Here is a 26,935-nt window from a genome sequence, read left to right on the forward strand (position 1 = left end):
TGGAGGCTCAGCATGGAGACATTGTGATGAGAGAGCTGCTTGTGCCTCTGTGCCTGCTGCCTCCCCAACACGAGGTGGAAGATGGTGACTCCGAAGACAGACAGTGGCTACTGGAAGCCAGCAGAACACTCCTGTGAACAGAGCCTAGCTGGCAACTTGCCTGCACCAAAATCCCTCTCCCAGCCCGGATGGGACTCCCCCAAGCAGGACCATCAACTCCAGACCCCACAGCTCACCCACACCTGAGCTCAGAAGGCTCCAGGGACACAACCAGGACAGCACCTGTGGTGGTTTGATGAATATCTACGAGGTTGGTGCCTCTAGATGGCAGCAGAGGGGCATGGATGGCTTGGAACATCCTTGACCTTCTGCAGAGTTGTCAGCAGAGCCCAGGTGATGGGAAGAGACCATCACAGAATCATAGAACCATTTAGGTTTGAAGAGACCTTTAAGATCATGGAGTCCAAACCTTAACCCAGCACTGCCAGGCCCCTCAGCACCACATCTCCATGGCTTTGAAACACATCCAGGTATGGGGGCTCCACTGCTGCCCTGGGCAGCTTGGGCCACATCTCGATAGCCCTTTTAGGGCAAGAAATTGTTCCTCATGTCCAACCTAAACCTCCCCTGGGGTAACTTGAGGCCATTCCCTCTTGTCCTGTCACTTGTTCCTTGGCAGAAGAGTCCAACCCCCAGCTGGCTCCAGCCTCCTTGCAGGGAGCTGCAGAGAGCCAGAAGGTCTCCCCTCAGCCTCCTTCTCTCCAGGCTCCACACCCCCAGCTCCCTCAGCTGCTCCTCACCATTCCTGTTCTCCAGGCCCTTCCCCAGCTTTCTTGCCCTTCTCTGGACCTGCTCCAGCTCCTCAATGTCTTTCTTGGAGTGAGAGGCCCAAAACTGACCCCAGGATTCCAGGTGTGGCCACACCAGTGCCCAGACTAGGGAAGAAAATCCCTGTCCTGCTCCTGCTGGCCTCACTCTTGCTGATCCAGGCCAGGCTGCTGGTGACCTTCTTGGCCACCTGGGCACCCCCTGGCTCCTCTCCAGCTGCTGTCACCAACCCCCCAGGTCCTTTTCCAGCAGGCAGTTTCCAGCCACTCTGCCCCCAGCCTGAAGCCTTCCTGAGGTTGTTGTGACCCAAGTGCAGGACCCAACCCTTGGCCTTTGTGAACCTCATCCCATTGACCTCTGCCCATCAATCCCTCCCATCCAACTCCTTTGTTAACCAACAACAGGCAGGGCTGCAGAGCTGAGGAAGAAAGGAGCATTCTCATTCTTGAGGTGGGAATTTGTCACACTCTTTAATTCCAAGGTTGAACTCTCCTGAGAAGAGTCTAGGTTTGATAGTGCTGGAGGATTCCAACTGACATGTTCCCAGCACTCAAGTCCATGCCAAGAAGTCCATGCAAGGTGCTGCTTTTTTGCTGTGCTCCAAGAAAACACAGCTTCTTGCAACAGGCTATGGATGGCTGATGAGATATCACATCCTGGAGGATGTCATCTCCCTGCTGAGGTCTTTCAGTCAGAGACCCTGCAAGGGAACAGGGAATCTGCTGCAGTGCCTCCAGGAAAACCAAGAGAGGGTTTTAAGATGTTTCACTTTTCAATATCTCCACAAAAGCTTTGCCCACAGAGAGAAGCATCCCAAAGGGGGCTTCAGCCAAGGTTATGATATCCTGTCCTCCAAACTTGGAAAGGGAGCTGGGGGGAGCTGTGGCTGCAGAAAAGGCATCAATTTTGGAAAGGAAATATTTCAGGGTGAAGAGTGAGATAACACAGTACATCTCAGGATGTCTGATGCCATGATCACCTCTCTGCTGTCAAAGATCTTCTCTGTGATACCAAAGATCCTCTCTGTGATACCAAAGATCACCTCTCTGGTGCCAGCAAGAAGAACAACAAAAGGCAAATGTCAGCTGCAGAGGCTGAGACAAGACCTGCTCTGACTCAGCTCACCAAACCCTCCCCAAACATGGCACCAGGCCATGCCATGAAGTAAGGCAGGGGATTACCAGATCAGATGATCTTGGCAAGTCAGAGACACTAATTCCTGTCTTCTCTTTGCTCACAGCAAAGATTTCACAGCGTCTCCACTGAGCACACCTCCATGTCCATGACCAAAAGGAGCCTGAACTATGAAAATTAACACAGCCTCTTGGTTTCATAGAACTTAGGGACTTACCTGCCTGTGGGGGTTGGTGAGGACTGGGGCCATCCTTTGGTTGCCCAGCTTCAGCATCAAGAGGAAACCCTCTGGCCAGCCTCAGGAGGAGCTGAGCAGCTCCTCTTCACAGACATTTCGATGCCTGACCACAAACTCTGAAGTTCTGATTGCACCAATCTTTTACTACCTACTCAAGGCATCCTTTTGTCCCTACTCCTAAATTAAATTTGGGGTTCTTTGTTTGTTTCCAACACTCTGACCCCCAAGTCTGTTGAATCAACAACAAGCTGGGCTTCACTACGTGGATTGTCACTGGGGAGCAGAGCAAGGTTGGCTTGACCCTGCCAGAAAATACCTCATTTCCTCTGGTTCTAAAGCCTCTGACATGTCTATGAGGAGGACAGGTACCTCCAGAGCATGATGCACCTCACCATAAGCATAACCTTCAGCAGCCAGGATGAACCATCTGTTGACAGTGCCAAGACCTCCTCATTTGTTCTAGGAAGGATCTGGGGATCAGGTGGCATCTCTCTGGGATGCTTGCAGTTAGCAGAGGTGTATCTCACTATGGGAAGCCTCCAGCTGAACCAAACCAGGGCACTGGAGATTCCCATGTGTGCTGAGAGCTTTCCTTGGGAACAGCTGAGCACACCAGGAGAGCACCTCCTTGGTAGGGTGGAGGGCAGGCAGAGGGGGAAGAGTAGAGGAAAGCTCAGGAGGAAAGGACCTCACAGCATCCCACCAGAGGGGAGACTGCAGGATAAAGCCTGACAGGGGACATGATGCCACTTGCAGGTGGCAGGGAAGTCTGTACTCACCCACCCCCCTCCCTGCCTCTGAAGTTGTCCATTCTTTTCCCCCTCCCTTAAATCCAAGGCTAACAAACATGCCACTGCTTTTAGAAAGAGAAGCAAAAGTATAATCCATGGGTGGTGAGTCATGCTTTGAAGACACATGATCAGATAAAACATCTAAGAAGTGTTTATTAACAGAGTTTTTACAGATCAGGGCACAAGTCTTGCACAGTTGAGGTTTATTTCTCTATCAAAAGGTCAGGGTCTTCTTTCCAGTCCCAAGTATCACAGAATCCCAGAGTCATAGACTGGAGGGAATTGGAAAGAACCTCTGGAGATCATCCAGTCCAAGCCCCCTGCTCCAGCAGGGCACCCACAGCAGCTTGCCCAGCAGCACAATGCCCAGAGGGGTTGGAAGCTCTCCACACAAGGACACTCCACAACCTCTCTGGCCAGCCTGCTCCAGGCCTCCAGCACCCTCACACCAAACAACTTTCTCCTCAGCTTCACCTGCAGCCTCCTGGCTTCCACTTTGTGCCCTCTGCCCCTTGGCCTGGCCCTGGGCACCACTCAGCAGAGTCTGGCCCCAGCCTCTTGCCCCCCACAGCTCCTTTAGCTCTTGCTGAGCATTGCTCAGCTCCCCTCTGGGGCTGCTCTTCTGCAGGCTCCACAGCCCCATGGCTCTCAGCCTTTGCTGCTCACAGAGGTGCTCCAGGCCCCTCAGCATCTTCAGAGCCTCCCCTGGACTCTCTCCAGCAGTTCCCAGTCTCTCTTGAACTGGGGAGCCCAGAACTGGACCCAGGCCTCCAGCTGTGACCTCACCAGGGCAGAGTAGAGGGGCAGGAGAACCTCCCTTGCCCTGCTGGCCACACTCTTCCACATAGAAAATCCAGACTTCAGAGAGCCTTTGTGCAGAGGGCTGAGCTTTGGGGTTGTTTCACTTTAACACCACCCCTCTGAGGAACAGACACACCAGAAATGGAAGCAGACCTCAGGTCATGGTTGCAAAACGGCGCTTGCTCAAGAAAAACACCCAGGCCAGCCAGAGAAAAGGAGGAGGAACCAGGAGAGGCAGTTCCAGGCAAAAGCCCTCGGGTGCAGACGACCCACATGATGTGCAGACAAACCTCAGGCTGCCACAGAAGTGATGCATTCCGGGGAGAGCCTTCCAAGGGCCACCCCAAACACTTGTCTGGGCTGGAAGCTGAATGTGATGTTTCCTCTTCACATCTGCCAGCACCCACTGGAGATGCATACACAAGGGTTTTGCCCAGGAATTGTTCTGCTGTGCCAAGCTTTTCTTGTCTGCTCTGCTCTTCAGCACAGACTCAAAAACCATCCCAGGAGCTAAGAGGCTCCACCACTCTGTTTTGACAGCACGCAGGGTAGAGCAGCCTCACCTTTGAGACAAGGAGAGCTGTTGGGTAGGATGGACTCAGAGCAAGGGTTTCAAAGCAAAAGCTTTTGATGAGCATTTCAGCATGCTGTGCACTGCCCACCCCAGGCAGGAGGTCCCTTGCCACCCAGCCCATTTTCATAGAATCAGAAAATCACAGAATCATTTTGGTTGGAAGAGACCTCCAAGATCCTGGAGTCCAACCCTTAACCCAACCCTGCCAGGGCACCACCAAACCATGGCCCTCAGCACCACAGCTCCACAGCTCAGAAACCCCTCCAGGGATGGGGACTCCACCACTGCCCTGCTCAGCCTTGGACAGGCCTTGGCAACCCTCAAGGGCAACAAATTGTTCCTCATGTCCAACCTAAACCTCTCCTGGGGCAACATGAGACTCTACCGCATCACTTGTTCTTTGGGAGAAGAGCCCAACCCCCACCTGGCTCCAGCCTCCTTGCAGGGAGCTGCAGAGAGCCAGAAGGTCTCCCCTCAGCCTCCTTTTCTCCAGGCTCAACACCCCCAGGTCCCTCAGCTGCTCCTCCCTAGCCCTGTTCTCCAGACCCTTCCCCAACTTTGTTGCCCTTCTCTGGAACCCCTCCAGTCCCTCAATGTCCAAGTGTGAGTGAGGGACCCAAACCTGACCCCTCATGACTTGTGCTCTAGTTTCTCTGGTTTTGTTGTGTTGCTTTTAATTCTGTTCAAGTACATCCAGACCCACTCTGACACCATCTCCTTGTCTTGCCCTGAAACTCATGGGATGTCTCCAACTCCTGAGGATCTTCCCTCAGGGAGGAGCTGCAGAGGTTTAAACAGTCGTTTCCCTTGGGTTTTCTCTGAGAGCTCTGCCTCTGTTTGGTGAATCTTCAAAACCCCCCTGGAAAGAAACCTTACCTGAGAACATGAAACTGTTTGCACAGCTCCCAAGGAAAAAGAAGATGACAGGGGTGATGATGCTGTTCACAGAGGCCAGCAGGAGAGAGGTGTCAAAGACAAACACAGAAAAATCAAACAGCCTCAGCAAGAGCCAGTACCAAAAATCAGCAGTCAAGAAGAGGAAGAGGATGACAGCTATCAGGACCACCACACAGAGCTTCCTTGGGGGATGTTGCTGAGAGCAGCACAAGACCCTGGCAAGCAGGATTAGACCAGAAATAGTCAAGGCAAGCACTGAGAAGAAGTAACTCAGGACAAAGACCATGACTGCTGCAGGGTAGAAGTAGAGGGTCATGGTGAGGAGGAAGGAGAGGGCCCAGAGCAGGGCACACACTGGCAAGTGCCAGGAGCCACGGCAGGGGCAGCAGGATGAAGGGAGGATGGACAGAGTTACCATGGCACTGAAGGCCACCAGGAGGTAGAGGCTGGCAGTGAAAGCGAAGAGGATGGTGACGTTCAACACAGTGCCCACGTCCTGTGAGCCCAGCCTGCAGCAGAGGCACTCCGGGGTGTAGAACATCACCAGGGCAGTGGTGGTGGAGAGGAGGAAGGTGGAGTTGGCTATGGCCAGGTTGAGGACATAGATGGTGATGGGGCTCCTGCAGACACGGGAGCAGAGGAGCCAGAGGACAGCTCCGTTCCCCAGCAGCCCGCAGGAGCAGGTGAGCAGCGTGACAGCCACGCTGCTGGAGTGCCCAGCCTCACAGTCACTCCACCTGGAGTCACCATCCTCCAGGCTGTGAAGCCAGCTCCTGCTATGCACTGTCCTGTTGGGCTGGTTGCAGCAAGCAGAGGTAGCTCCTTCCAGGGCAGACGACAACGTGCTCATTGTGAAACTTCTGCTGCTTCTTCTTCCTCACAGCTGGAGGGAGGAGAAGAAACAGAGATATGTTAGCAGCTCTGCTGGCCCCCATCCCAGGCTGTTCAGGTCTTTGCAGCTGTGTTCCAGCTTCCACATGAAGGAGCACAAAGAAGAATGAGGGACAGGAAAGATGGAAGAGAAGAGATATGGGTATGAGATACCTGGCACAATAGCATGGACAGAGGTAGAGCAAAAGCTGAGGAGATGCCACCTTCCTGGCTTGGGACAGGACAGATCTGGAGGAAGAAAACTATAAGCTCAAGGGATTGTCCTTGGAGATGTCAGAGCAAGTGAAAATTTCATTCAAACATGAGGAAAAAGTTGTTTGGTGTGAGAGTGCTGGAGGCCTGGAGCAGGCTGGCCAGAGAGGTTGTGGAGTGTCCTTGTGTGGAGAGCTTCCAACCCCCCTGGGCATTGTGCTGCTGGGGAAGCTGCTGTGGGTGCCCTGCTTGAGCAGGGAGCTCGGACTGGCTGAGCTCCAGAGGTCCCTTCCAACCCCCACCATGCTGGGATGCTGTGGCTTTGGGGGTGGCTGTCATGTGGATTCTCAGATGTCTAATATTACAGTTGATGCAAGGGAGCTGCTGGGTTCCTTCAGTGGGACACTCATTTCCCCACCACCTTTTCCCACAAGTCCTTGGATCCTGCAGAGCATCGTTCTCCAATCAGAGCTGCTGCACACTGGCCAACAGTTTCCAAGCCAGTAAGGGTCTGATTAGGTTGATTAAAAAAATCCCCACTCATAAAAGTCTGAGCTTTCTCTTTCACAGCCTGGAGAGCTCCACTGGAGAAGGTGTGGTGCAGACTCACACCCACTCATACTCACCAAGACAGGACCTTCATGAGGCTTCCTGGAATCATCACTTGGAAAACTGTGCTGAAGCCTGTCTTGGTGAGCCTGGGCAGGGTCCAGCATGTGGTTCTTCTGAGTTCCTTTCCCAAAATACTTGTCTTGGTGGTAGCCAAGCAGAATGGATTTCTTCTCAAGGGTTCTTGCAGCCAGAGAACTATTTCCTTGTGTTTGGCAGCCCCAGAGCTCTGGTTACAATCTATTCTTGGCTTGGTGCAGGAAATGACTAACCAAAAAGTCTCAGGAGCTGGGCCTATGGGAAAAGCAAATTGCCTCATGCCAGGTTCCTCTTTCTTTTTGTTTTTAAAGCAACCTCAGCCCCCAAACATTCATCTGGTTGAACTGGTTGGACTTTCCTCCCATTGTTCCAAGGGTGTAGCTTTAGGACTCTGTACTCCAAGCTTGCTGCAGAAGTCTGTTGGTGATTCAGATGGAGCTTTGCCACTTGCACACCACAACTTCTTGGTGATACTTGACCTCCAAGCACTTGGTTATCAAGAGCATGGCAGGCAGTGCACCGAGGAGCTCACTGAACAGCAAGATCTGTGCATGAACCAGAGCACAGGGAGGTGACTTAGAACAGCTGAGGCTGCAGATCCTGGGCATCAGGCAGTGCCACCCCTGGGCTGCTCCAGCATGGTTCAGTCAACCAACACAGGAGGAGGCTCTGAGAACCAGCTGAAGATTTGTTGCAATAGGGTGGGGGAGAGTGGATTGAAGCTTGAGGAGGGGAGATTGGGCCTGGAGATTAGGAAGGAATTCTTGACAGTGAGGGTGGGGAGACACTGGAACAGGTTGCCCAGGGAGGCTGTGGATGCCTCCTCCCTGGAGCTGTTCCAGACCAGGCTGGATGAGGCCTTGAGCAACCTGGGTTTGTGGGAGGTGTCCCTGCCCATGGCAGGAGGGTTGGGAGTAGACAATCTTTAAAGTCCCTTCCAACCCAACCCATTCTATGTATCTATGACTTCAGGAAGATCTTCCTTTCCTGAGAAGAGGTGAATTGATGCTGCTAACTTGGCTGTAGCGAAGTAGAAGTCATGAGTTTCATCTGAGTTGCCTTCTCCAGCCAGCAGCCTGCAATGGTTTCCAGGGGCAGGCCCAGGAGAGCTGAAGTTAGATGAGATGATTCCTCACTGTGCTGAAGGGCAAATGCAATCAGCTCCTGCTGTATCTGGCAGCAGGGCTGCTCCTGCTGGGAACTGCTACCTGTGGGGACCCCAGCACCAAAACCACCTCCTCTATTCCTCACTGGTGTTGTGTTTGTGTCCCCAGCTACACAATCTCACATTCCCTCCCCCAGCCAGCCCTTTCAAGAGCCAGAGGGTCACCATAAGGAAAGCAGCAAGGTACACCACCATGATGACCTGCAACAGAGTGCTCACTGTGTGGACCTTGTGTGCTCAACACAGGAGCACAACTACCCAAGGTTCCTCACTCCTGGTTTTGCAGGCAACATCCTGAGCGCCTTCATCTAAAATTTATCATCATAGAATCCCAGACTGGTTGGGGTTGGAAGGGACCTTTCAAGCTCAACTAGTCCAACCCCCCTGCAGTAAGCAGGGACATCTCCCATCTTCAGATGCAACCTCCTGGCTTCCACTTTGTGCCCTCTGCCCCTTGGCCTGGCCCTGGGCACCACTCAGCAGAGTCTGGCCCCAGCCTCTTGCCCCCCACAGCTCCTTTAGCTCTTGCTGAGCATTGCTCAGCTCCCCTCTGGGGCTGCTCTTCTGCAGGCTCCACAGCCCCAGGGCTCTCAGCCTTTGCTGCTCACAGAGCTGCTCCAGGCCCCTCAGCAAATTCACAGCCTCCCCTGGACTCTCTCCAGCAGTTCCCAGTCTCTCTCTCCCAGTGCTGGACTCAGGTCTCCAGCTGTGACCTCACCAGGGCAGAGTAGAGGGGCAGGAGAACCTCCCTTGCCCTGCTGGCCACACTCTTCTTCATGCCCCCAGGAGTCTATTGGCCTTCTTGGCTACCAGGGCACATTGCTGGCTCATGGTGAACTTGGTGTCCACAAGGACTCTCAGCTCCTTCTCCAGACAGCTGCTTCCCAACAGGTCACCCCTCACCTCCCCAGGTGCAGGACCCTATACTTCACACACAGAATCACTGTAGTTGGAAAAGACCTTTCAGATCATCAAGTCCAACCACTAACTTGCCCTTGTTGAACTTCATGAGGTTCATGGAAGACTGATTTGTCTTGTAGGCCACTTTTGGATCACATTGATCCCAGGAAAACACCGAACCAAGCAGAAAGAGGGGCTGGAGATGGATCTTTTCCTATCTCATCTGTATCCATGGCCAGCTGGACTGACCAACCACCAAACCACAGGAACATCTGGGTGAACTGAACTCAATTAGTTGTCATTCCTCTGCTGGCAGCTCACACTGTGCTGCTGGGGCAGAAGAAACATTTCCCAGCAGCAACATCCCCTTACAACCCACCCAGTTATGAGAAATTTAGAACAGAATCAAAACCAATAGCAATGAAAATCCATAATCAATAACCAAGGGCAATTTTTGCCCCCCTTAGGATTGCTTAAATACCCTAAAAAAAAAAAAAAGGCAAATATCTCAGTGAGAAGTTTCCAAACACCCCAAAGAAGAGCAAAGTTTGCATTAATGACCCCTGCCACCTCCAGCTCTCTCCTTGCCTTCGCCCCAGATGTCCTTCCAACCACAAGTCCTTTGGATCAGCTTGCTCCAAGTTCCCCCTCAGCACACTCCCAGCATCTGCTCTTGCCACAGAGGACTGGATAGGGTGTCACAGTGTGGTATCCTCTGGGAATTCTCCCCCCACCAGAGAAATGTGCTGGGCTGGGTGGGAACAGTCACCCACTGCAGGGCAATGCACCCTGCCAACTCCAAGTCTTCAGCTTCTCCTTTGGCCCCTCCAAAAAATAACCCAAAAAGAAATTTTCATGCTAAAGCAATGCTAGGATCAGCTGAAAATGTCCAGCCCTGATAAGAGGCTGTGTGAAACGTGATGCAGTGGGAAGAGGCTGTGTGAAACGTGATGCAGTAGGAAGAAGCTGTGTGAAACATGATGCAGCTGCTCAGCAGGTCCATTTCCCAAGGCTTATGCTCAGTCAGATCCCAAGGACCAGAAGGAAAACCTAACCTGGTGCTTTCTTAACCCAGCTTCAAGCAGAGTGAGTCAGCACAGCTCTGCAGAATGGTACTTCCTGGCTTCTGCAGCTTCACCTTCCATCCTCCTCCTCCCAGGAAGGCAGAGCCTCCAGGCACCAGAGCTGTGCCCACCTGCAGATGAGACCCATCACCATGACAGCATCCCAGCAGCTCTCACTTCCCAGGTGCTTTTCTCACTCAAATGTATCCAAAACCAGCTCTGCTTTTGTTTTGGCTTTCTCCAGGCTGCAAACCTTGCTGGGGTGACCATGTGAAGCCCCTGTCCTGAGGAGAACCCAGTGCTGGGCAGCAAGTCATGGATGCATCTGAGGGGACATCAGCTAAGCCAGCACTGAGGGCTGAGCAAGCTCTACTGAGCAGAGGGGGAGGAGAACATCCCTGGACCTGCTGGCCACACTCTTCTTCATGCACCTCAGGAGACCATTGGGCTCCTAAAGTCCATTTGTAGAGATGCAGCACAAATGGATTTCAGTGAAAAGCTGAAAACCTTTTCTTGTGACCAAGGGGTGATGCTGCCAGCTCAGGGTCTGGTTTCTTCAGATAAAAATAGACATCAGGGAGAAAAACTCCATGAGCTGCAGGATCAGTGTTCATGTGCCCCTGCAGGCAGCAAAGCTGGTGAAGGAGAACAGGTCTTGGGAGAAGCAGTTCAGGGACTTGGGGTTTTTAGTGTGGAGGAAAAGAGGCTGAGGGAAGAGCTTGTGGCTCTCCACAACTCCTTGAAAAGAGGCTGGAGCCAGATGGGGATTGGTCTCTTCTGCCAAGGAGCAAGTGACAGGACAAGAGGAATTGGCCTCAAGCTGCACAAGGAGAGGTTTAGGTTGGATATTACAAGAAAATGCTTCATTGAAAGGCTTCTCAAACACTGGCCCAGGCTGCCCAAGGGGGTGGTGAAATCCCTATCCCTGGAGGTGTTTAATAGAGGCAGAGATGTGGTGCTGAGGGCCATGGTTTAGTACCAGCCTTGGCAGAGTTAGAGGATGGTTGGACTCAAAGACCTTAAAGGTCTTTTCCAACCAAAACAAGTGTGTGATTCTAAGATCTGCATCTGCAGGAGAGAAGATGCCTGTGGATATGAGAGCTGCCTTCAGCTGGACTGGCAAAGCCCAGGTTGGGCTGACAAGAAATGCTCACGCCTGGCTCGAGTTTGAAGGTGTGATCCCTCAGGGCCAGGGGAGGTTCTGGCAGTGATGCTCATGCTCTTCCCAGAAGGGGAGTGGCTTCTGAGAAGCACCCCAGCACCCTGCCAGCATCAACAGCACCACCAGCTGGAGGGATGATGCCCATACAGAGGCCTGAGGAGCCCTGTGACAGGCCAGGGCTAAACGAAGCATGACAGAAAGCTGCCAGGAGAGGGAGAGCAGCCAGCAAGTGGGTGGTTGTCCGGGGAGGAGTGTTTCTAATCAGGAGTAAATGAGGAGCCATTCACAAAACTCTTCTTGTGGAGCTTCTGGCAAAAGCCACTTCCTCTGTGGGTGAAAAAGAAAAAAAAGAAAAAAAAAGGCAGATAAACAAAGTGGAGGAAGCAGAGCTCTGGCGTAGCTGCTTACAAAACCCTTCCCAACTCCCCCACGACCCACCACAGCTGGGGAGCAGCCAGATCTGCTGAGGGGTGCACCAGGGAGACAGGGAACTGAGAGGAGCTGGTGGGACAAGAGCAGGGACCTCCTGGGCACCTTCTTTGTGTACTGTCCTGAGAGGAACCATTTCAGGATATGGATTCAAAGGGAGCATGAGATGCCAAGACACCAATACTGATCTGCCCAAGTCCACCTGGACAACCAGCCCTTGCCTGCTGCTCCACCAAAGGCTCACAGGTAAGTGTAATGTTCTACTTCACCCCCACCTTCACTTCCTCCAGCATCCACTGCCAGCAGCAACTTCCCTCCCATGCTCTCCTTGTGACTGGCAGTCCTCTCCCTGATGCACAGCACTTCTGCATCTCCTGGTGAACCTCCTTCTTCCTCCCTTCCCTCTCCCACCACGACCACCACTCCCTCCCTAGTACGTCCCTCTTGCACCCTGCTGGTGCTTTCCCAGAGCAGGGAGCTGGTGAGAGGGCAGGGAGCTGGTGAGAGGGCAGGCAGCTCAACCCTGGCTCCTCCAAACCACTAACAGCTCCTCCACTTTGACCACAGCTAGGGACCACATCCCACCACCTACCCAGGATCCAGCCATGGAGGTGAACCACATGGCTCCAGCTCCCACAATAGCCATGCTGGAGACTGAGGAAGACCCCTGCAGGGTAGAGGTGACCGACATGGCCATCGATGGAGCCACGCTGCTCATCTGCCTCTGTGGGCTGCTGGGCAACGCTGCTGTCCTCTGGCTCCTCAGTTTCCACATCAAGAGGAACCCCATCACTGTCTACATCCTCAACCTGGCCGTGGCTGACTTCACCTTCCTCCTCTTCATGGTCATCTCCTCCATCCTCTACATGATTGACAACATCTGCTCTGCTGCAGTCTCCCTGACGTACCTGAGGTCAGTTTTCCTGCTCTCTCTGTTCTCCTACAACATGGGCCTGTACCTCCTGACTGCCATCAGCATCGAGAGGTGTGTCTCTATCCTCTACCCCAGCTGCCACCGCCCCCAGCACTTATCAGTCGTGGTGTGTGCCCTGCTCTGGGCTCTCTCCATCGCTGTCATTGCTGCGGTGACTTCTCTGTGCCTGCTGCACGAGCACGAGCCCTGCCAGAAGGCTCTCATCTCCATGTATGCCCTCAACTTCCTCATCTTTGCACCACCCATGGTCATTTCCAGCACAATCCTCTTCATTAAGGCTCATTGTGGTTCCCAGCAGCACCAACCCTGGATGCTCTCCATTGTTATCTTCCTCACTGTCCTCTTCTTCCTCCTCTTTGCTCTTCCCCTCAGCATCTGGAGTTTCCTGCAGCAGTTCAGCTACATCTTTGCATCCTCCCAGGTTGTTTTCTTGCTTGCCTGCATCAACAGCAGCATCAATCCCCTCATCTACTTCTTGGTGGGGAGCTGCCGCAGGCACTGCTCCTTGGTGTCCCTCCAGGTGGCCTTCCGGAGGGTCTTCGAGGAGCTGGAAGACAAGACCACATGCAGCAATGATACCACCATGGACACACTGCCCCCAGCCTGCTGAAGCTTCTCCAGTGCTCTGCCTAGGGCCCTGGGGCAGTGCCTGAGGGTTTCCCTGAGCAGCCAGGTTAATGCACGTCTGCAGAGCTTCTCCTGATGTCATCCTCTCCAAGTCACCCTCTCAGGGTGTCACCCTGTCCCCGTGCAGAAGAGAATAGGGACATCACCCAGGGCAGTGTGAGGAGTGTGGTGGAGCATGGAGCTCCTCCTCCCTGCCAGCCCAGCCCAGCTCCTAGGGCATTATTCCCCGAGGAGAACACACTTCAGAAGCCCAAGTGCCCAAATATCTCCTGGGCTTTGGGATGAGCATTCCCTTTGGGAACCTCTGACTCACGTACAGAGCTGGAGTAAAGCCCATCTGGTGTCCTGAGCCCCCCTCATCCTCCTGCAACATCTCCAGGCTCTTCTCCCCTCCCACCTCCTGCAGTGTGGAGGGGCCCATGGATCCTCAGCAGGCTTTGCCACAGCCCCACCACCTTTCCCAGCTGCTGGTGCCCAGTTGCTGTATCTCACCACTGCCTGAGAGCAATAAATGGCATCCTGCACCCCCTGAGCTGCCTTCAGCTTCCTCTGGGTCTTGCTGCTGGCTGGGCATGTGGGTAGAGGGAGCAGAGACACACACAGGGCTTGTGTGCCCAGGAGAGCAAGAAGGCCACCAGCATCCTGGTTGGATCAGCAGGAGTGGCCAGCAGGACCAGGGAAGGGATTATCCCTCTGGACTTGGCACTGTTAAGGCCACACATGGAATCTTGGGTTCAGTTTGAGGACCTTGAGGGGCTGGAGCATGTCCACAGAAGGGCAACAAAGCTGGGGAAGGGTCTGGAGAACACGGCTGGTGAGGAACAACTGAGGGACCCCCAGGTTGTTGAGCCTGGAGAAAAGGAAGCTGAGGGGAGACCTTCTGGCTCTCTACAACTCCTTTCAGAGGGAGTTGGGCTCTTCTGCCAAGGAACAAGGAACAAGTGACAGGACAGGAAGAAATGGCCTCAAGGTGCCCCAGGATAGGTTTAGGTTGGACATGAAGAACAACTTCTTCACTGAAAGGATTGTCAAGGACTGGCCCAGGATGTCCAGAGCAGTGGTGGAGTCCCCATCCCTGGAGAGGTTTGAAAGCCCTGGAGATGTGGTGCTGAGGGCCATGGTTTGGTGGTGCCCTGGCAGTGCTGGGTTAAGGGTTGGACTCCATGACCTTAAAGGTCTTTTCCAACCAAAGCTGTTACATAATTCTCTGCTTGCTGGAACAAAGATGGTGCCAATAAATGATGCCCAGAGCTGGGACCACACTATCACAGCTGCTGTGGGCAGGCTGACCCCAGGGGTATGGTGGTGGCCCCAGACTCTTTCATTAGTCTCACAACAAACATTTCCCCAAATATTTGGGGTTTAATCTTAAGAACCAGGTCTAAGTGTAAAGGACTCTTCCAGCTCTGGCAGGCTGGAGCATTTGTCCTTCAGCAGGCCAGGATGGAGTGGCAGTAAGAGGAAGGCAAGCCCATGGTCCCCCCAGCTCAGCCACCACCTTCCAGGAGCTTGGTGTCACATCTTTTGGCCACCATGAGCTCCATGGGGCACTGCCCACCTCCCTATGGCTTTGCCAAGGTCTCAGCCAGTGTCAAAGCCTCTGGTCACAGCAGTGGAGTGTGGGAAGATGGTGTTGGAGCCATCAGAGGTACATCAATTGGCTCCAGACCAAGCACCACCACACCAGGCTTCAGTTTCCCCCAGTGCCATCATGGAGGCAGGAGGAAGGGAAGTTGTCTGTCCTCAGGTGGGTGCAGCCTCCTCCTGCACTGCTGTCCCATGGGTGTGTCTGGGGTTGCTGTTTCTCCTGTCCTCCCAAGTGTTGACCCACCACCTCCCACACATCTTGGCCAGCCCCACCACATCCCACACCTTCCCACCAGCCCCACTACATCCCACACCCCTCATGGCAACCCTACCACATCCCACACCTCCCCACCACCTCCCACATGCCCTGTATAGCCCCACTACCTCCTATACTCCCCAGCCAGCCTCACCACGTCCCACTCCTTCCTACCAGCACCATCAGATCCCACACTCTTCATGCCAGTCTCACCGCATCCTACACCCTCCATGCAACCCTACCACATCCCACATTCCCTTGCCAGCCTCACCACCTCTTACATCCCCTTGGCCAGCCCCACACCTTCCCACCAGTCCCACCACATCCCACCACATCCCACCACATCCCACCACATCCCACCACATCCCACAGTGCCCATTACAACTCTACCACATCCTGCACCCTCCAGCCAGCCTCACCACATCTCACCCCGTCGTGAAGTCCACCCCCAAACCCTAACCAGGCCCACACCTGAGGCTCCAGTCCCTCCCTATGGGTTTTGCACCCTGGGCCACCCCATATGCTTTTGGTGGGGGCTGTTTCTCAGGGAGACCTCCTGCTCCACCTGGTGCTGCAGCCCCCCACCCCCGGAAGGGAACGAAAGTAATGAGAGCGGCGGATAGAGCCAGCGGCTTTTATTGGGGGAGCGGGGCCGGAGCCGGGCAGGGGAAGGGGCTTCAACCGGGGGTGTCTGAGTCGGGGAAGGCAAGGGACAGGCAGCGGGAGCGGGGTGGTGCCGGAGGGTTCCCTGCTCCACTTCTACCACTGGAGGGCAGCAAAGTTCCATCGGCTGCGTCCGGCAGCGCGGGAGCTGCTGCAGGGAACGGGGTGGGACGGGACGGGACGAGATGGGACGGGACGGGACGGGACGGGATGGGATGGGATGGGGAGCAGAGATGGAGATGGGTTGGGATGGGATGGGGAGCAGAGATGGAAATGGGTTAGGATGGGGATGGGGATTTGGAGGGGATGGGACGGTCAGAGGATGGGCTGGGCTGGCATTGAGTGCAGATGAGGATGAGGATGGGAAGCAGACATGTAGGTGGGCTGAGATGGGGCTGGGGATTGGGGTGGAGATAGGGATGGGATTGGAATGGGTGGGGATGGGTAGGGGATAGGGCTGGGTTGGGTAGGGGATGGGCTGGGAGTGGGCTGGGATGGGGGTGGCAATGGACTGGAGTGGAACTGAGTGGAGATGAAGAGAGGATGGAATGGGATGGGATTGGATGAGAATAGGGAGAGGATGAGGGTAGGGATAAGGATGTGATTGAGTTGAGATGGGACTAGCTTGGTATGGGGATAGGGATGAGGATGGGCTGGGACGGGACTGGCTTGGTATGGGGAGGGGGATGAGGATGGTTTGGGATGGGTGGGAACAGGGATGATGATGAGCATGGAGTGAAGATGGGAGAGGTGGGCAGCTGAGTGTGAAATCAGGGCAAGCAGCACAGCTGGTGTGGACACAGTGGCTTCTCAGTTGCAGGTCATGGTGACAGCTGTCTCTTCAAATACTCGCCGGAAGGCCACCTGGAGGGACACCAAGGAGCAGTGCCTGCGGCAGCTCCCCACCAAGAAATAGATGAAGGGGTTGATGCTGCTGTTGATGCTGGCAAGCAAGAACATAACCTGGGAGGATGCAAAGATGTATCTGAACTGCTGCAGGAAACTCCAGATGCTGAGGGGAACCAAAAAGATGAGAAAGAAGAGGACGGTGAGGAAGATAACAATGTAGAGTCTCTTGGGTTGACGGCGCTTGGAGCCACACAGGACCTTCACGAAGAGAATCACATTGGAAATGACCATGGGTAGTGCAAAGATGAGGAAGTTGAGGGCATACATGAAGATGAGAGCTTTCTGGCAGGGCTCGTGCTCGTGCAGCAGGCACAGAGAAGTCACCACAGCAACGACAGCGATGGAGAGGGCCCAGAGCAGGACACACACCACGACTGATAAGTGCTGGGGGCGGTGGCAGCGGTACCAGAGAGGGCAGAGGATGGAGACACACCTCTCGATGCTGATGGCAGTCAGGAGGTACAGGCCCATGTTGTAGGAGAACAGAGAGAGCAGGAAAACTGACCTCAGGTACGTCAGGGAGACTGCAGCAGAGCAGATGTTGTCAATCATGTAGAGGATGGAGGAGATGACCATGAAGAGGAGGAAGGTGAAGTCAGCCACGGCCAGGTTGAGGATGTAGACAGTGATGGGGTTCCTCTTGATGCAGAAGCCGAGAAGCCAGAGGACAGCAGCGTTGCCCAGCAGCCCACAGAGGCAGATGAGCAGCGTGGCTCCATCGATGGCCATGTCGGTCACCTCTACCCTGCAGGGGTCTTCCTCAGTCTCCAGCATGGCTGATGTGGGAGCTGGGGATGTCTGGTTCAGCTCCATGGTGGCAGGTGGGACACAGTCCTCAGCTGTGGTCAGAGTGGACAAGGAGTTAGAGGGACCTCAAAGGACATGTCAGGAAGAGGGGTCCTGTGCTGTGGCGCTGCAGGGGTGGGGACAGAGGAGTGACAAGAAGATGGGGAGGTGGCTGCCTCTCCAGTGATAGGCTGGAGGGTCAGTGGAGAGGGTGGAGGAGCTCCAGGCATGGGAGGACATGGGTGGGAGCAATGAGAGGGGCTGCAGGAAGCTCCAAGGCTGTGATCCCAACACCCTACCTGTCCAGGCAGCAGCTCCAAGTGGGACACACTCCCTCCCTCCAGATCTCCTTACCACAATCTCCTCAGATGAGGAAAATTGGGGTCTCCACGTCCTCAGAAGACCTGAGCAGCCCGTTTCACCTCCAAACAATGCTGTGATTCGGGGCGTGTCTGCAAGCTCACAGGTCAGGTGGTGAGCACTGGGCAGTTTCAGAGCCACAGGCTGCAGCACAGAGCTTCTTCTCCTGTCAAATTTCTCCTGGTCTTGCGGGAAAGGAAATGCTTTATCCAAGAGAATACCCTCGAGGATGGATCCTGCAGCTGCTACATTTTGCTGTGAAAGAATTTTGATGCTTTTAGGATTCCAACCCATACCTCATTAGACTGATAATTGCCACCTTCCTAATTGTTTTATTGCACTCCAGTTTCCTCCCCTCACCCTGCATCCTTCTGAGATCCTACATTATTGGGTCCATTTGCCTTCCAGCTTCCAGGCATGTGAATTGTCTCTGTTTCTCCTCCATCTCTGTTGTCCATCAAGCCTGGGTGGAAATTTGATGCTCAAACTAAGATCACGTCCTGAGCAAACAATTCAAAGAAACATGATCAAATCCACTTGGGACCAAGGAAATGTCTCCAGCTGTCCCAGCATCCAGCAGCCCAAGGACTCCACAGCCAGAACTGGGAATGAAGCACATCACAAAAGAGCCATCTCACACCAACACCCAAAAGTGACCCAGACACGGCCCAGAGGGTGCCCACAGGGGTCTCAGCCATGCTGACTGGGAGCAGCTACTGCTCCAGTTAGCCCCAATCCAAAATCCAAGCCAGGGCTATCCCTCAGTAGCATCAGCTTTATGTAGAAGAAGGCGGGGACACCAAACCTGCAGGCATAAGAGCCCATGCTCCAAAACAGGGAAGAATGGCATCAGGGAATCATAGAATGGTTTGGGTTGGAAGGGACCTTAAAGATCATCTAGTTCCAATCCCCCTGCTATGGGCAGGGACACCTCCCACTAGACCAGGTTGCTTAGAGCCTCATCCAACCTGGCCTTGAACACTTCCAGGGATGAGGAGTCCACAAGTTGCCTGGGTAACCTGCTCCAGTGTTCATAGTAAAGAACTTCTTCCTGAGGTCCAATCTAAAGCTACTCTGCTCTAGTTCAGAAATATTCATTGCCCCTTGTCCTGTCACCACACACCCTTACAAAAAGTCTCTCTCCATCTTTCCTGTCCCCTTAAGGTATTGAAAGGCCACTGTAAGGTCTCCTTCCAGAACCTCCTCTTCTCCAGGCTGAAGATGTTGGATCAGACTAGCCCTGGCTGCACTGGGGATTGCAGGGTAAGGAATGGTTCTAGGGAGCTAGAGGAGCTAGGAGGACCAGTGGTTGGAGAGCAGGATACAACCCAACCACAGGGCTGTGGAGAATGGCAGGGAACAGCACACGTGGTGCCCCCCATCCATATTTTCAATTCCACACCAGAAACATCTACTCACCCTGTGCAAGGCCCTGGGGTGGCAGAGGAGGGAACTCACCAGACAAAAGGAGGTCTCAGGGATCTCCAGGCTAGGATGTGGGGGGCATGATCTCTTTTCAATCCCCACAGTGGCACTAGGTGCCCTCCATGTCCCCTCATGCATGGCTGGACAGTGGGCAGAGCACCCTTTCAGCTCCGGGTGCCCTCTGCTTCTTCACCTTGTTAAGCTGTCCAGTTGCCACCTAGGACCACTAACGCTCCTGCCCAGCTCACCCAGTGCACCCACAACACAACTGGGGAGCTGGTTGGAGAGGACACCCATTTATGGGACACCCTGAGCCCAGCCACCACCTGACACCCTCCATGTCCCAAATCCCTCATGTCTGAGCATCCTTAGAGCTCCCTGAGTGGGATCAAGGAGGTCCTCATCCCAGAGGAGGTGGGAGGTGGGCAAGGATTTCTGGGGTAATATAGGGTGGTCAGTGTGGCATGGCACTGTCTAGACCCTTGGGAACAGTGCTGGGTTGGCATGTCCCCAAACAAAGCCAAACATGGCAGTGTGTCCCCAGAAGCATGTTGGTGTCACCAGGAAGAAATCATGGGCTAGGGGCTGCCAAGTTGGGTCCCACTGGGCTGGGCACCAGGGAAGGCGCTTCCCAACAGGGCATGGCTCAGCAGGGCAGGGCTGGGCACATCACCTGGTGTGACAGAAGGGTTGGCACCAACAAGGGCTGAGGGGGGGAGGTGTGACGGAGCTGTGAGTCACCCCCACTCCTGCAGGGCTCTCCACCCTGGACTTTGCCTCCTGAGGTGTTTGGTGCAATAAAACCCAGGCTGCAGGGCACTGGGGAGGGTCCCTGCCTGCAGCGGGCACCGAGTGGGCACAGAGCAGGTGGGGGCACACTATGACGTGTGTGTTTGTGCACCTATGGACACCTGCAAAAGGGAACTGCATGGAAGAGTGGGAGGAGGAGATGCCAGGGGTGTGTGCCAAGAAGCTTCAGGCATGGCATGGAGTTGTATATGCATGTGCCCAAGGAGCTTCACATGTGGGATGGAGTCATACATGTGTGGGTTAGCATGAGATGGAGCATGACAGGGGTGACCAGCATGTGCCATGCATGTGCCACCCACATACAGAAGGGTCCTGGGCATGCACAGGGTGGGTGTGCAAGGTGGCATGTGTGTGCAAAGTGTCGTGAGTGTGCAAGGTGGCATGTGTGTGCAAAGTGGCATGAGTGTGCAAGGTGGCACGAGTGTGCAAGGTGCCTGTATATGTGTGGGCACTGTGCCTGTCTGCCAGCCATGCCCCAGCCCTGTCCAATGCCACCGGCATGACCCCAGCCCTAAGCAACGCCAGGGGCGGGTCTGGCTGTTGGGTGGTGGCCGCACCCTGGACTGGGCGGGTGCCACCCGCTGCCCTCTCCCTGTCCCCGTCGAGGCCAGGCAGGCTCTGTGTCTCTGTCGGCTGCCCCCATGCAGCAGGAGCGTGGGGGGCAGAGCCCGGGACCCCCCGAGACCGAGGTGAAGGTGGTCGTCGTCGGGGATGGGGGCTGCGGGAAGACATCTCTGCTGGTGGCCTTCGCCAGGGGAGACTTCCCCAAGGTACCAACCTCCCTGTCCCCTGTGACCTCAGTGCCATGGTGGGTGGGATTACTGTCCCCAAGCTCTCTGGAGAGCAGTGGCACCGACAAAGAGCAGCAGGATGGGATGGGCACAGCAGTGGCAGTGGTTTACAGCAGGACATAGGACTGGGGGAACTGGCAGAGGGGGTGGCCCAGTGCAGGGCTGACAGGGGTCCAGGGTGGCACACCCTCAGCAGCTGTGCCTCACCGCGGGGGACAGAGGATGGGGAGCAGAGCAGAGGTGCCCCAGAGCCTCTCTGCTGAGTCCTCCTGGCTGCCTGAGGCTTGGCGTTGCCCTGGGCTGTGGGGGACAAGGAGGGTCCCCATTCCATCTCCACCAGCCCGGCACCACTATCCCCTGCCCTGCTGGTTCCCTCTCCTGATCTCAGGGGCCTCCCCATGCCCTGTACTGGGCACACACTCCCATGGGGGTCCCTTCTGTCACTGTCCACTGTCTCATGTCCCCCTGTCCCCTCCAGGTCTATGTCCCCACCGTGTTTGAGAAGTACACAGCCTCCATCCAGGTTGGTGGCAGGCCCGTGAAGATCCACCTCTGGGACACAGCAGGTGGGAAATGAGGTGACAAGGCAGGCACTTGTGCCCCCCACGCCTCCATCTCATGGGTTTTGGGGTGTCCCACACCCGGGGGTCAAAGCCTGGGACCATGGGAGACGAAGAGTTAACCCCGTCCACCGGTCCCTGAGAATGTCACTCTCAGCACTGCCACTTTACGCCTGCAGAGCCCCCGGGCTGGAGGGGCTGATGTGTTCCCAGGCGGGGAGGCATCCAGCCCAGTAGGGAACTGGTGCACAATGGTCTGCTTCTCCACCGAGCAGGACAGGAAGACTATGACAGGCTTCGTCCCTTGTCCTACGCCAACGCCAGCGTCGTCCTCATCTGCTTTGACGTCACCAGCCCCAACAGCTATGAAAATATCCTAACGAAGGTAAGGAAGCCCCCGGGGGAGACGGCACGGAGCCAGCACTACTGCCCATCCCACGTCCCCATCCCCTGAGTGACTGAAGTGTGTCCCTCCAACAGTGGCACCCAGAAGTGAATCACTTCTGCAAGGGTGCCCCAGTGCTGCTGGTGGGCTGCAAGACCGACCTGCGGCGGGACCAGGAGGTGCTGGCCAAGCTGCAGGAGGCACACCTGGAGCCCATCTCCTACCAGCAGGCGAGTGCCAGCCCCTCAGTGAGCCAGAGCTGTCCCCCAGCGATGGGGTGGGGGGGGAGCTGGGCTCTCTGGCAGGGGTCTGACCCCACGACTTCCCACAGGGAGAGGCCATGGCCCGGCAGGTCCGTGCTGTGTCCTACTTGGAGTGCTCAGCCAGGTACCAGGAGAACGTTGAGGACATCTTCGTGAGGGCCTGTGGTGCTGCCCTCCATGCTGCACGCCGCAGCCAGCGCCAGAAGCGACCCCGCAGGGGCTGTGTGCTCTGCTGAGACCCCACCCCTGACACCACCCTAGAGACCTGCTGCTGTCCCCTCAGCCTGGGACAGTGTCTGGGATGCCGGCTGCTGATAGACCTTCTCTGTCGCCACTGGATCTCAGCTGTCACCGTCTTGTCCTCTCACCAACACCCGGGACCTGCTGCTGGCCTCCCTGGGATGCCAGCTGCTGACAGACTTCATCTGCCACCACCGGACCTCTACTGCCACCTTCCTGTCCCCTTGCCAGCCGACCCTGGGCACAGAGAAACTGTCTCACCAGCGTCCAAGAGTCCTCTGCCTGCACTGAGCAGATGGGATCTGGGGGCAGAGAACTGATTTGGGGAGGGGTCCCCTTCCCGCTGGCAGGCCAGCAAGGGAGGAGTGACACGGGGGGGGGTCTTTGGGGCAGCTCTGCCATTAAAGCTCAACATATGTCAGCATGGGACACGGGGGTGGCCTCTGGGAACCAGCCCCCTCCTCTATTTTGGCTGGGGTGCATGTGTGCTGCATGTGTGTATAGGAGTGAGATGCATATATACAGGGGTGTCCTGCAGGTGTATAGGGGTGAGCTGCATGTATATAGGGGTGAGCTGCAGGTGTGTGGGGGTGTGTGCATGTATACAGGGGTGAGCTGCAGGTGTATAGGGGTGTGTGCATGTATACAGGGGTGTGCTACAGGTGTATAGGGGTGAGCTGCATGTATACAGGGGTGAGCTGCAGGTGTATGGGAGTGTGTGCATGTACATTGGGGTGAGCTGTAGGTGTATAGGGGTGAGCTACATGTATATAGGGGTGAGCTGCATGTGTATGGGGGTGTGTGCATGTATATTGGGGTGAGCTGCAGGTGTATAGGGGTGAGCTGCAGGTATATAGGGGTGAGCTGCAGGTCTCATAGGAGTGAGCTGCAGGTATATAGGGGTGTGCTGTATGTGTATAGGGATGCGTGCAGGTATATAGAGGTGTGCTGGTGTATAGGGGTGCGCTGCATGTGTAGAGGGGTGTGCAGCATCTGTATAGGGGTGTGCACATATACAGGTGTGTGCTGCACGTCTATAGGGGTGAGCTGCATACATATAGGGGTGTGCTGCATGTATAGAGAGGTGTGTATGTGTGTGCTTTACATACACAGGCAAACGCTGCGCGTGCACAGGTGTGTGCTGCATGCATATACGTGTGCACAAACACTCCTGTCTGTGTTTACATGTCTGCACGCGCATATACATACGGGCACGTTTATCTCCATAGGGATCTGGGCGTGCACGCGTGTGCCTACGTACAGCTGTATGGATAGCTATGCAGACATACGTTACGTGCACATATCCCCGTCTCTATGCGTACAGACCCTCATCGCGCCACTGTGGGTGTGCACAGCCGTGCGCAAGGGGTGTGTGTGAAGCCTGCACGCCCCCTACACGTCCGCAGACCCCGTACAGTCCTTATGGAGCCCCCACAGCTCCTACAGCCGCGGGAGTCCGCCCCATACGCATGCGCGGCCACAAGGGGCGGAACACCGCTTGGAGGGCGGGGTCAAGGGGAGGGGCGGAGCCAGAGTCCAATACGCGCTTGCGCGCTCGCTCCCGCGCCGGTGGGGCGGGGCCGCTGAGGTGCGGGCGCGCCCCCGGAGCGCTGATAGGAGGAGCAGGCGCGCATGCGCAGAGAGGGCGGCGGAGGCGGTGGCGGGGGGGGGGTCAGGGGAGGTTGCGGGCGGCGCAGGCGCAGTGCGGCGGCCGAGGCAGTGTGTATGTGAGACTCTGACGGGTTCAAAATGGCGGCGGCGGCTCCTGTGTGAGGAGGGGAGCTGTGTCCCGGCCGGGGGGGCGGCGGCGGCGGCGGCGGCGGCGGCGGGACGGGGCGGCGGGTGGTGGTGAGGCTGCCGGCGGTCCGGCGACCCGGCGGCGGGGATGGGGTGCGGCGGGGTGAGGTGGAGGTGATTGGTCGGGGAAATGGGGACGCGGTGCCCGGTGGACGCGGCGCGGGGCCGGGGAGCGGGGCCCGCTGGAGCGGGCAGCGGTCCGGGGTGGCCGGCGGGGCTGTCAGTGTCCACTCGCTACGGTGGCCGCGCTGAAGACGGCGGGGCGCCGGGCGAAGGGGGAGGGAGGGAGGGAAGGAAGGACGGACGGCGACGGGGCCGGGGGGGCGGCGCGGCCGGCGGGCCGGGCCCGAGCCCGGGGCTGGATCGCTGCCTGACCCGGGGATTCCTCCTCCGTCTCTTGTATTTCTCCCCGTCTCGGCGTTAGAAGAGGACAAAGGCGCAGGAGAGACCTGGTGAGCCACTCGCTGGGGGCGAAGTCGGGGGGGGGGGGGCGCCGCTATCGGCTCGCCGACCCCCGGCCTTACCCCTAAGTTTTCCCGAGTCCCCGGAGAGGGAGCGGGCGGCGGGACCAGTGTCCCGGCTGGGAGGGCGCAGGCGGGTCACCCCCTTCCTTGCGGGCTGCCGGGAGGCCAGGCCGGGAAGTTGGGTGGGCGGTGGGGCGGGCGGCTCCCGGGGGTTGCAGGGTGCTGGTGACAGCTCCCTGGGGACTGACGTCCTGAGCGCCAGCCCAAGGGCTTCCCCCGCCGCCGCTTTGTTCGACCATACCGGGGACAGCTTGCCCTGGGGCAGGGGCGGGGTAGGGCGGCCCGGGACGGGCATTCACCGCGGGGGTGGGATGGTACCCGGGGCTGGTGGAGCCACCCCAGGCCGGGGGCTCTGCTCGGGGTTGGGGCTGCTTTCCCTGGGCTGCGTGTTCTCCCTGGGTCCGGGGGGAGTCTCCTTGGGGCGGGGGTTGCTTTTCCCGGGCCGAGGAGTTTGCTCTGGTCCGAAGGTGCTTGCGGGTGTGCCTGGGGCCGGAGTGGTCAGCTCGGAACCGAGACTTTTTGCCCCAGGCCGGGGGGTTTGCTCTAGTCTGGGAGTGTTTACCCCGGCCCGAAGGTCTGCTCGGGGTCGAGGCGGTCTGCTCGGGGTCGGGGGTGCTTGTCCCGGGCTGGGGACTCTGCTCTGGGCCAAAGGATTTGCTGTGGTCTGGGGTGCATCCCTGGGCTGAGGGCTCTGATCGGGGCCAGGAGTCTTGCTTAGCTTCTGGAGTGTTTGCCCCGAGTTGTTACAGCGGGTGTTGCAGGCAGGGTGGTTTGGCTGGTGCGTTGCACTCCGATTGTTGATAAGCAGGAGTTTGAGTGTAGGGGAAGCAGCCTCTGCTGCCTTAGCTGTGGTGGGAATCCCGGTCCTGGGAGGTGCTGGCAGCAGGCATGGGGGAGATGGTAGCAGGACTAAAAGCACTCTGCTGTCAAGCTAGGCGGTCGAGGAAGAGCAGGGTGAAAGAAGTTCCCTTCATGCTCTGGTAGTGGTTCTGTAACACTGCGTGGGGTGGCAGATTCCTTCCCCCAAGGTCTGATGTAGGCATGGTCGTGGGGATTAAGAGCTGTGGTATATCTAGGCTTTGGTTTCTTTCTGTTCCTTTAAAAACAAACAAACCAAAAAAAGTTTAGGTGCCATCTGACGCCTTGAGAGGTTTTCCCATGTTCTTGTGTGGTGTCACAAGGTGGCAGATTTTGAGAGCTTGAGCAGAGCATGTAGGTGTCCTCAAGACAGGAGGAGTTAGTCGCCTACCCGCAGCTGCCCCCAAGCACTGTGTGTAGGAGAGGTCCCATGCACCTTCCCCCTGCTCATGGCAGATGTTCTGTACTTGTGTAGTTTCCCCAAAGTGCAGAATACCTGGAGAGTGACAGCGAAGGGTTTGAAGGAGTTGGACCTCTAATGGATTATCTTGTGCTTTGGCTGCTCTTTGATTGCCATTGAGTGTTTGACAGCAGCTTGGCTGCTCCAAGTCATAGTCTGGGCCAACTAAGTGGCCACTGGTGCTGGTAATGGTGAGGAGAGGAGACTTTTTCCAGCTCTCAGACCTGCAGCTCATGTGGTGTTACAGAACAGCTGGTAAAGTCACTTAACCCGAGGTCATGCCTAAAGTTAGACTGGGAGCATTGCGCGTTGAGGTGGGCTCGTCCATAGTGCTAGCTCAGCCCCGCACAGGGGGTGAAAGCTGCCTCAAAAAGAGTAAAGAAACAAGGGGTTTTGGTGTCTCATTCTGTGTGCCTTGCTTCATTATCTCCCTCTGACTTCAAAGGAGGAAGAGGAGGAAGACAGCAGTCCTGGCGTGTCCTTCTCACTCTCTTCAGAAGAGTCGGAGATGGAGCCTGAAGAAGAAAGGATCCGTTACAGCCAAAGACTGGTCAGTATTGGCCCTAAACACTCAAATTCTGTTCTTGGTTCTGTTGCAACTGAAGAAGGAAAAGACTTTTACTGGCAAGAGTGTTGAACAACCCCTAAAAAGCATTGTGGTGGATCGCTGTGGCCTGCCCAGAGGTGTTATCTCAGCTTGGCTGAGGGTTAGATGGCTTTGTGGGACATTATTTTTGTCACCAAGTTTGCCCTAATTGAAGGGCACTTGGCTGCTGAACTCTGGAAGAGGGGAAGGCTCGGGACTGAGGCTGGAGTAAGACACTTTGCCAAGCTGCTGGATGAAATATGAAATGAGTGTTGGTGCAGTTTCTGTCATGGCAGGGTTTTCTCCATGAGTGTGACAAGCAGAGGAGCTGAAATTCCTTTATGCCACCATTACCTTGACCTGGACTTCATCTGAGTGTGCTGCAAAATCTGAGAGAATC

The 26,935-nt window shown here is 56.0% G+C and overlaps 5 protein-coding genes across 5 annotated transcripts in view; 3 read left to right on the plus strand and 2 right to left on the minus strand.

Annotated features, from left to right (window-relative positions):
- Window positions 1–5,156: 5,156 nt before the first annotated feature.
- LOC128974226 (mas-related G-protein coupled receptor member E-like) lies at window positions 5,157–6,113 on the minus strand. The gene has a single exon (XM_054390781.1). The coding sequence runs from the start codon at window positions 6,111–6,113 to the stop codon at window positions 5,157–5,159; it is 957 nt and encodes a 318-aa protein (XP_054246756.1).
- Window positions 6,114–12,319: 6,206 nt separating this feature from the next.
- LOC128974092 (mas-related G-protein coupled receptor member H-like) lies at window positions 12,320–13,258 on the plus strand. The gene has a single exon (XM_054390606.1). The coding sequence runs from the start codon at window positions 12,320–12,322 to the stop codon at window positions 13,256–13,258; it is 939 nt and encodes a 312-aa protein (XP_054246581.1).
- A 3,333-nt stretch (window positions 13,259–16,591) lies between these two features.
- Window positions 16,592–17,503, minus strand: LOC128974103 (mas-related G-protein coupled receptor member H-like). The gene has a single exon (XM_054390620.1). It carries the CDS (start codon window positions 17,501–17,503, stop codon window positions 16,592–16,594), a length of 912 nt encoding a protein of 303 aa, XP_054246595.1.
- A 3,209-nt stretch (window positions 17,504–20,712) lies between these two features.
- RHOD (ras homolog family member D) lies at window positions 20,713–22,306 on the plus strand. The gene is made up of 5 exons (XM_054390747.1): window positions 20,713–20,841; window positions 21,341–21,428; window positions 21,698–21,807; window positions 21,903–22,037; window positions 22,139–22,306. The coding sequence occupies exons 1-5, from the start codon at window positions 20,713–20,715 to the stop codon at window positions 22,304–22,306; spliced, it is 630 nt and encodes a 209-aa protein (XP_054246722.1).
- A 2,238-nt stretch (window positions 22,307–24,544) lies between these two features.
- KDM2A (lysine demethylase 2A) overlaps window positions 24,545–26,935 on the plus strand; it is a 45,765-nt gene continuing 43,374 nt past the window's right edge. The window contains exons 1-2 of the mRNA XM_054390603.1: window positions 24,545–24,559; window positions 26,395–26,499. Coding sequence (XP_054246578.1) covers window positions 26,458–26,499 — 42 coding nt within the window. The 5' untranslated portion in view covers window positions 24,545–24,559; window positions 26,395–26,457. The remainder of the gene's footprint in view (window positions 24,560–26,394; window positions 26,500–26,935) is intronic.

Source organism: Indicator indicator, chromosome 21 (assembly GCF_027791375.1).
Source record: "Indicator indicator isolate 239-I01 chromosome 21, UM_Iind_1.1, whole genome shotgun sequence".
In the NCBI taxonomy this organism is placed as follows: domain Eukaryota; kingdom Metazoa; phylum Chordata; class Aves; order Piciformes; family Indicatoridae; genus Indicator; species Indicator indicator.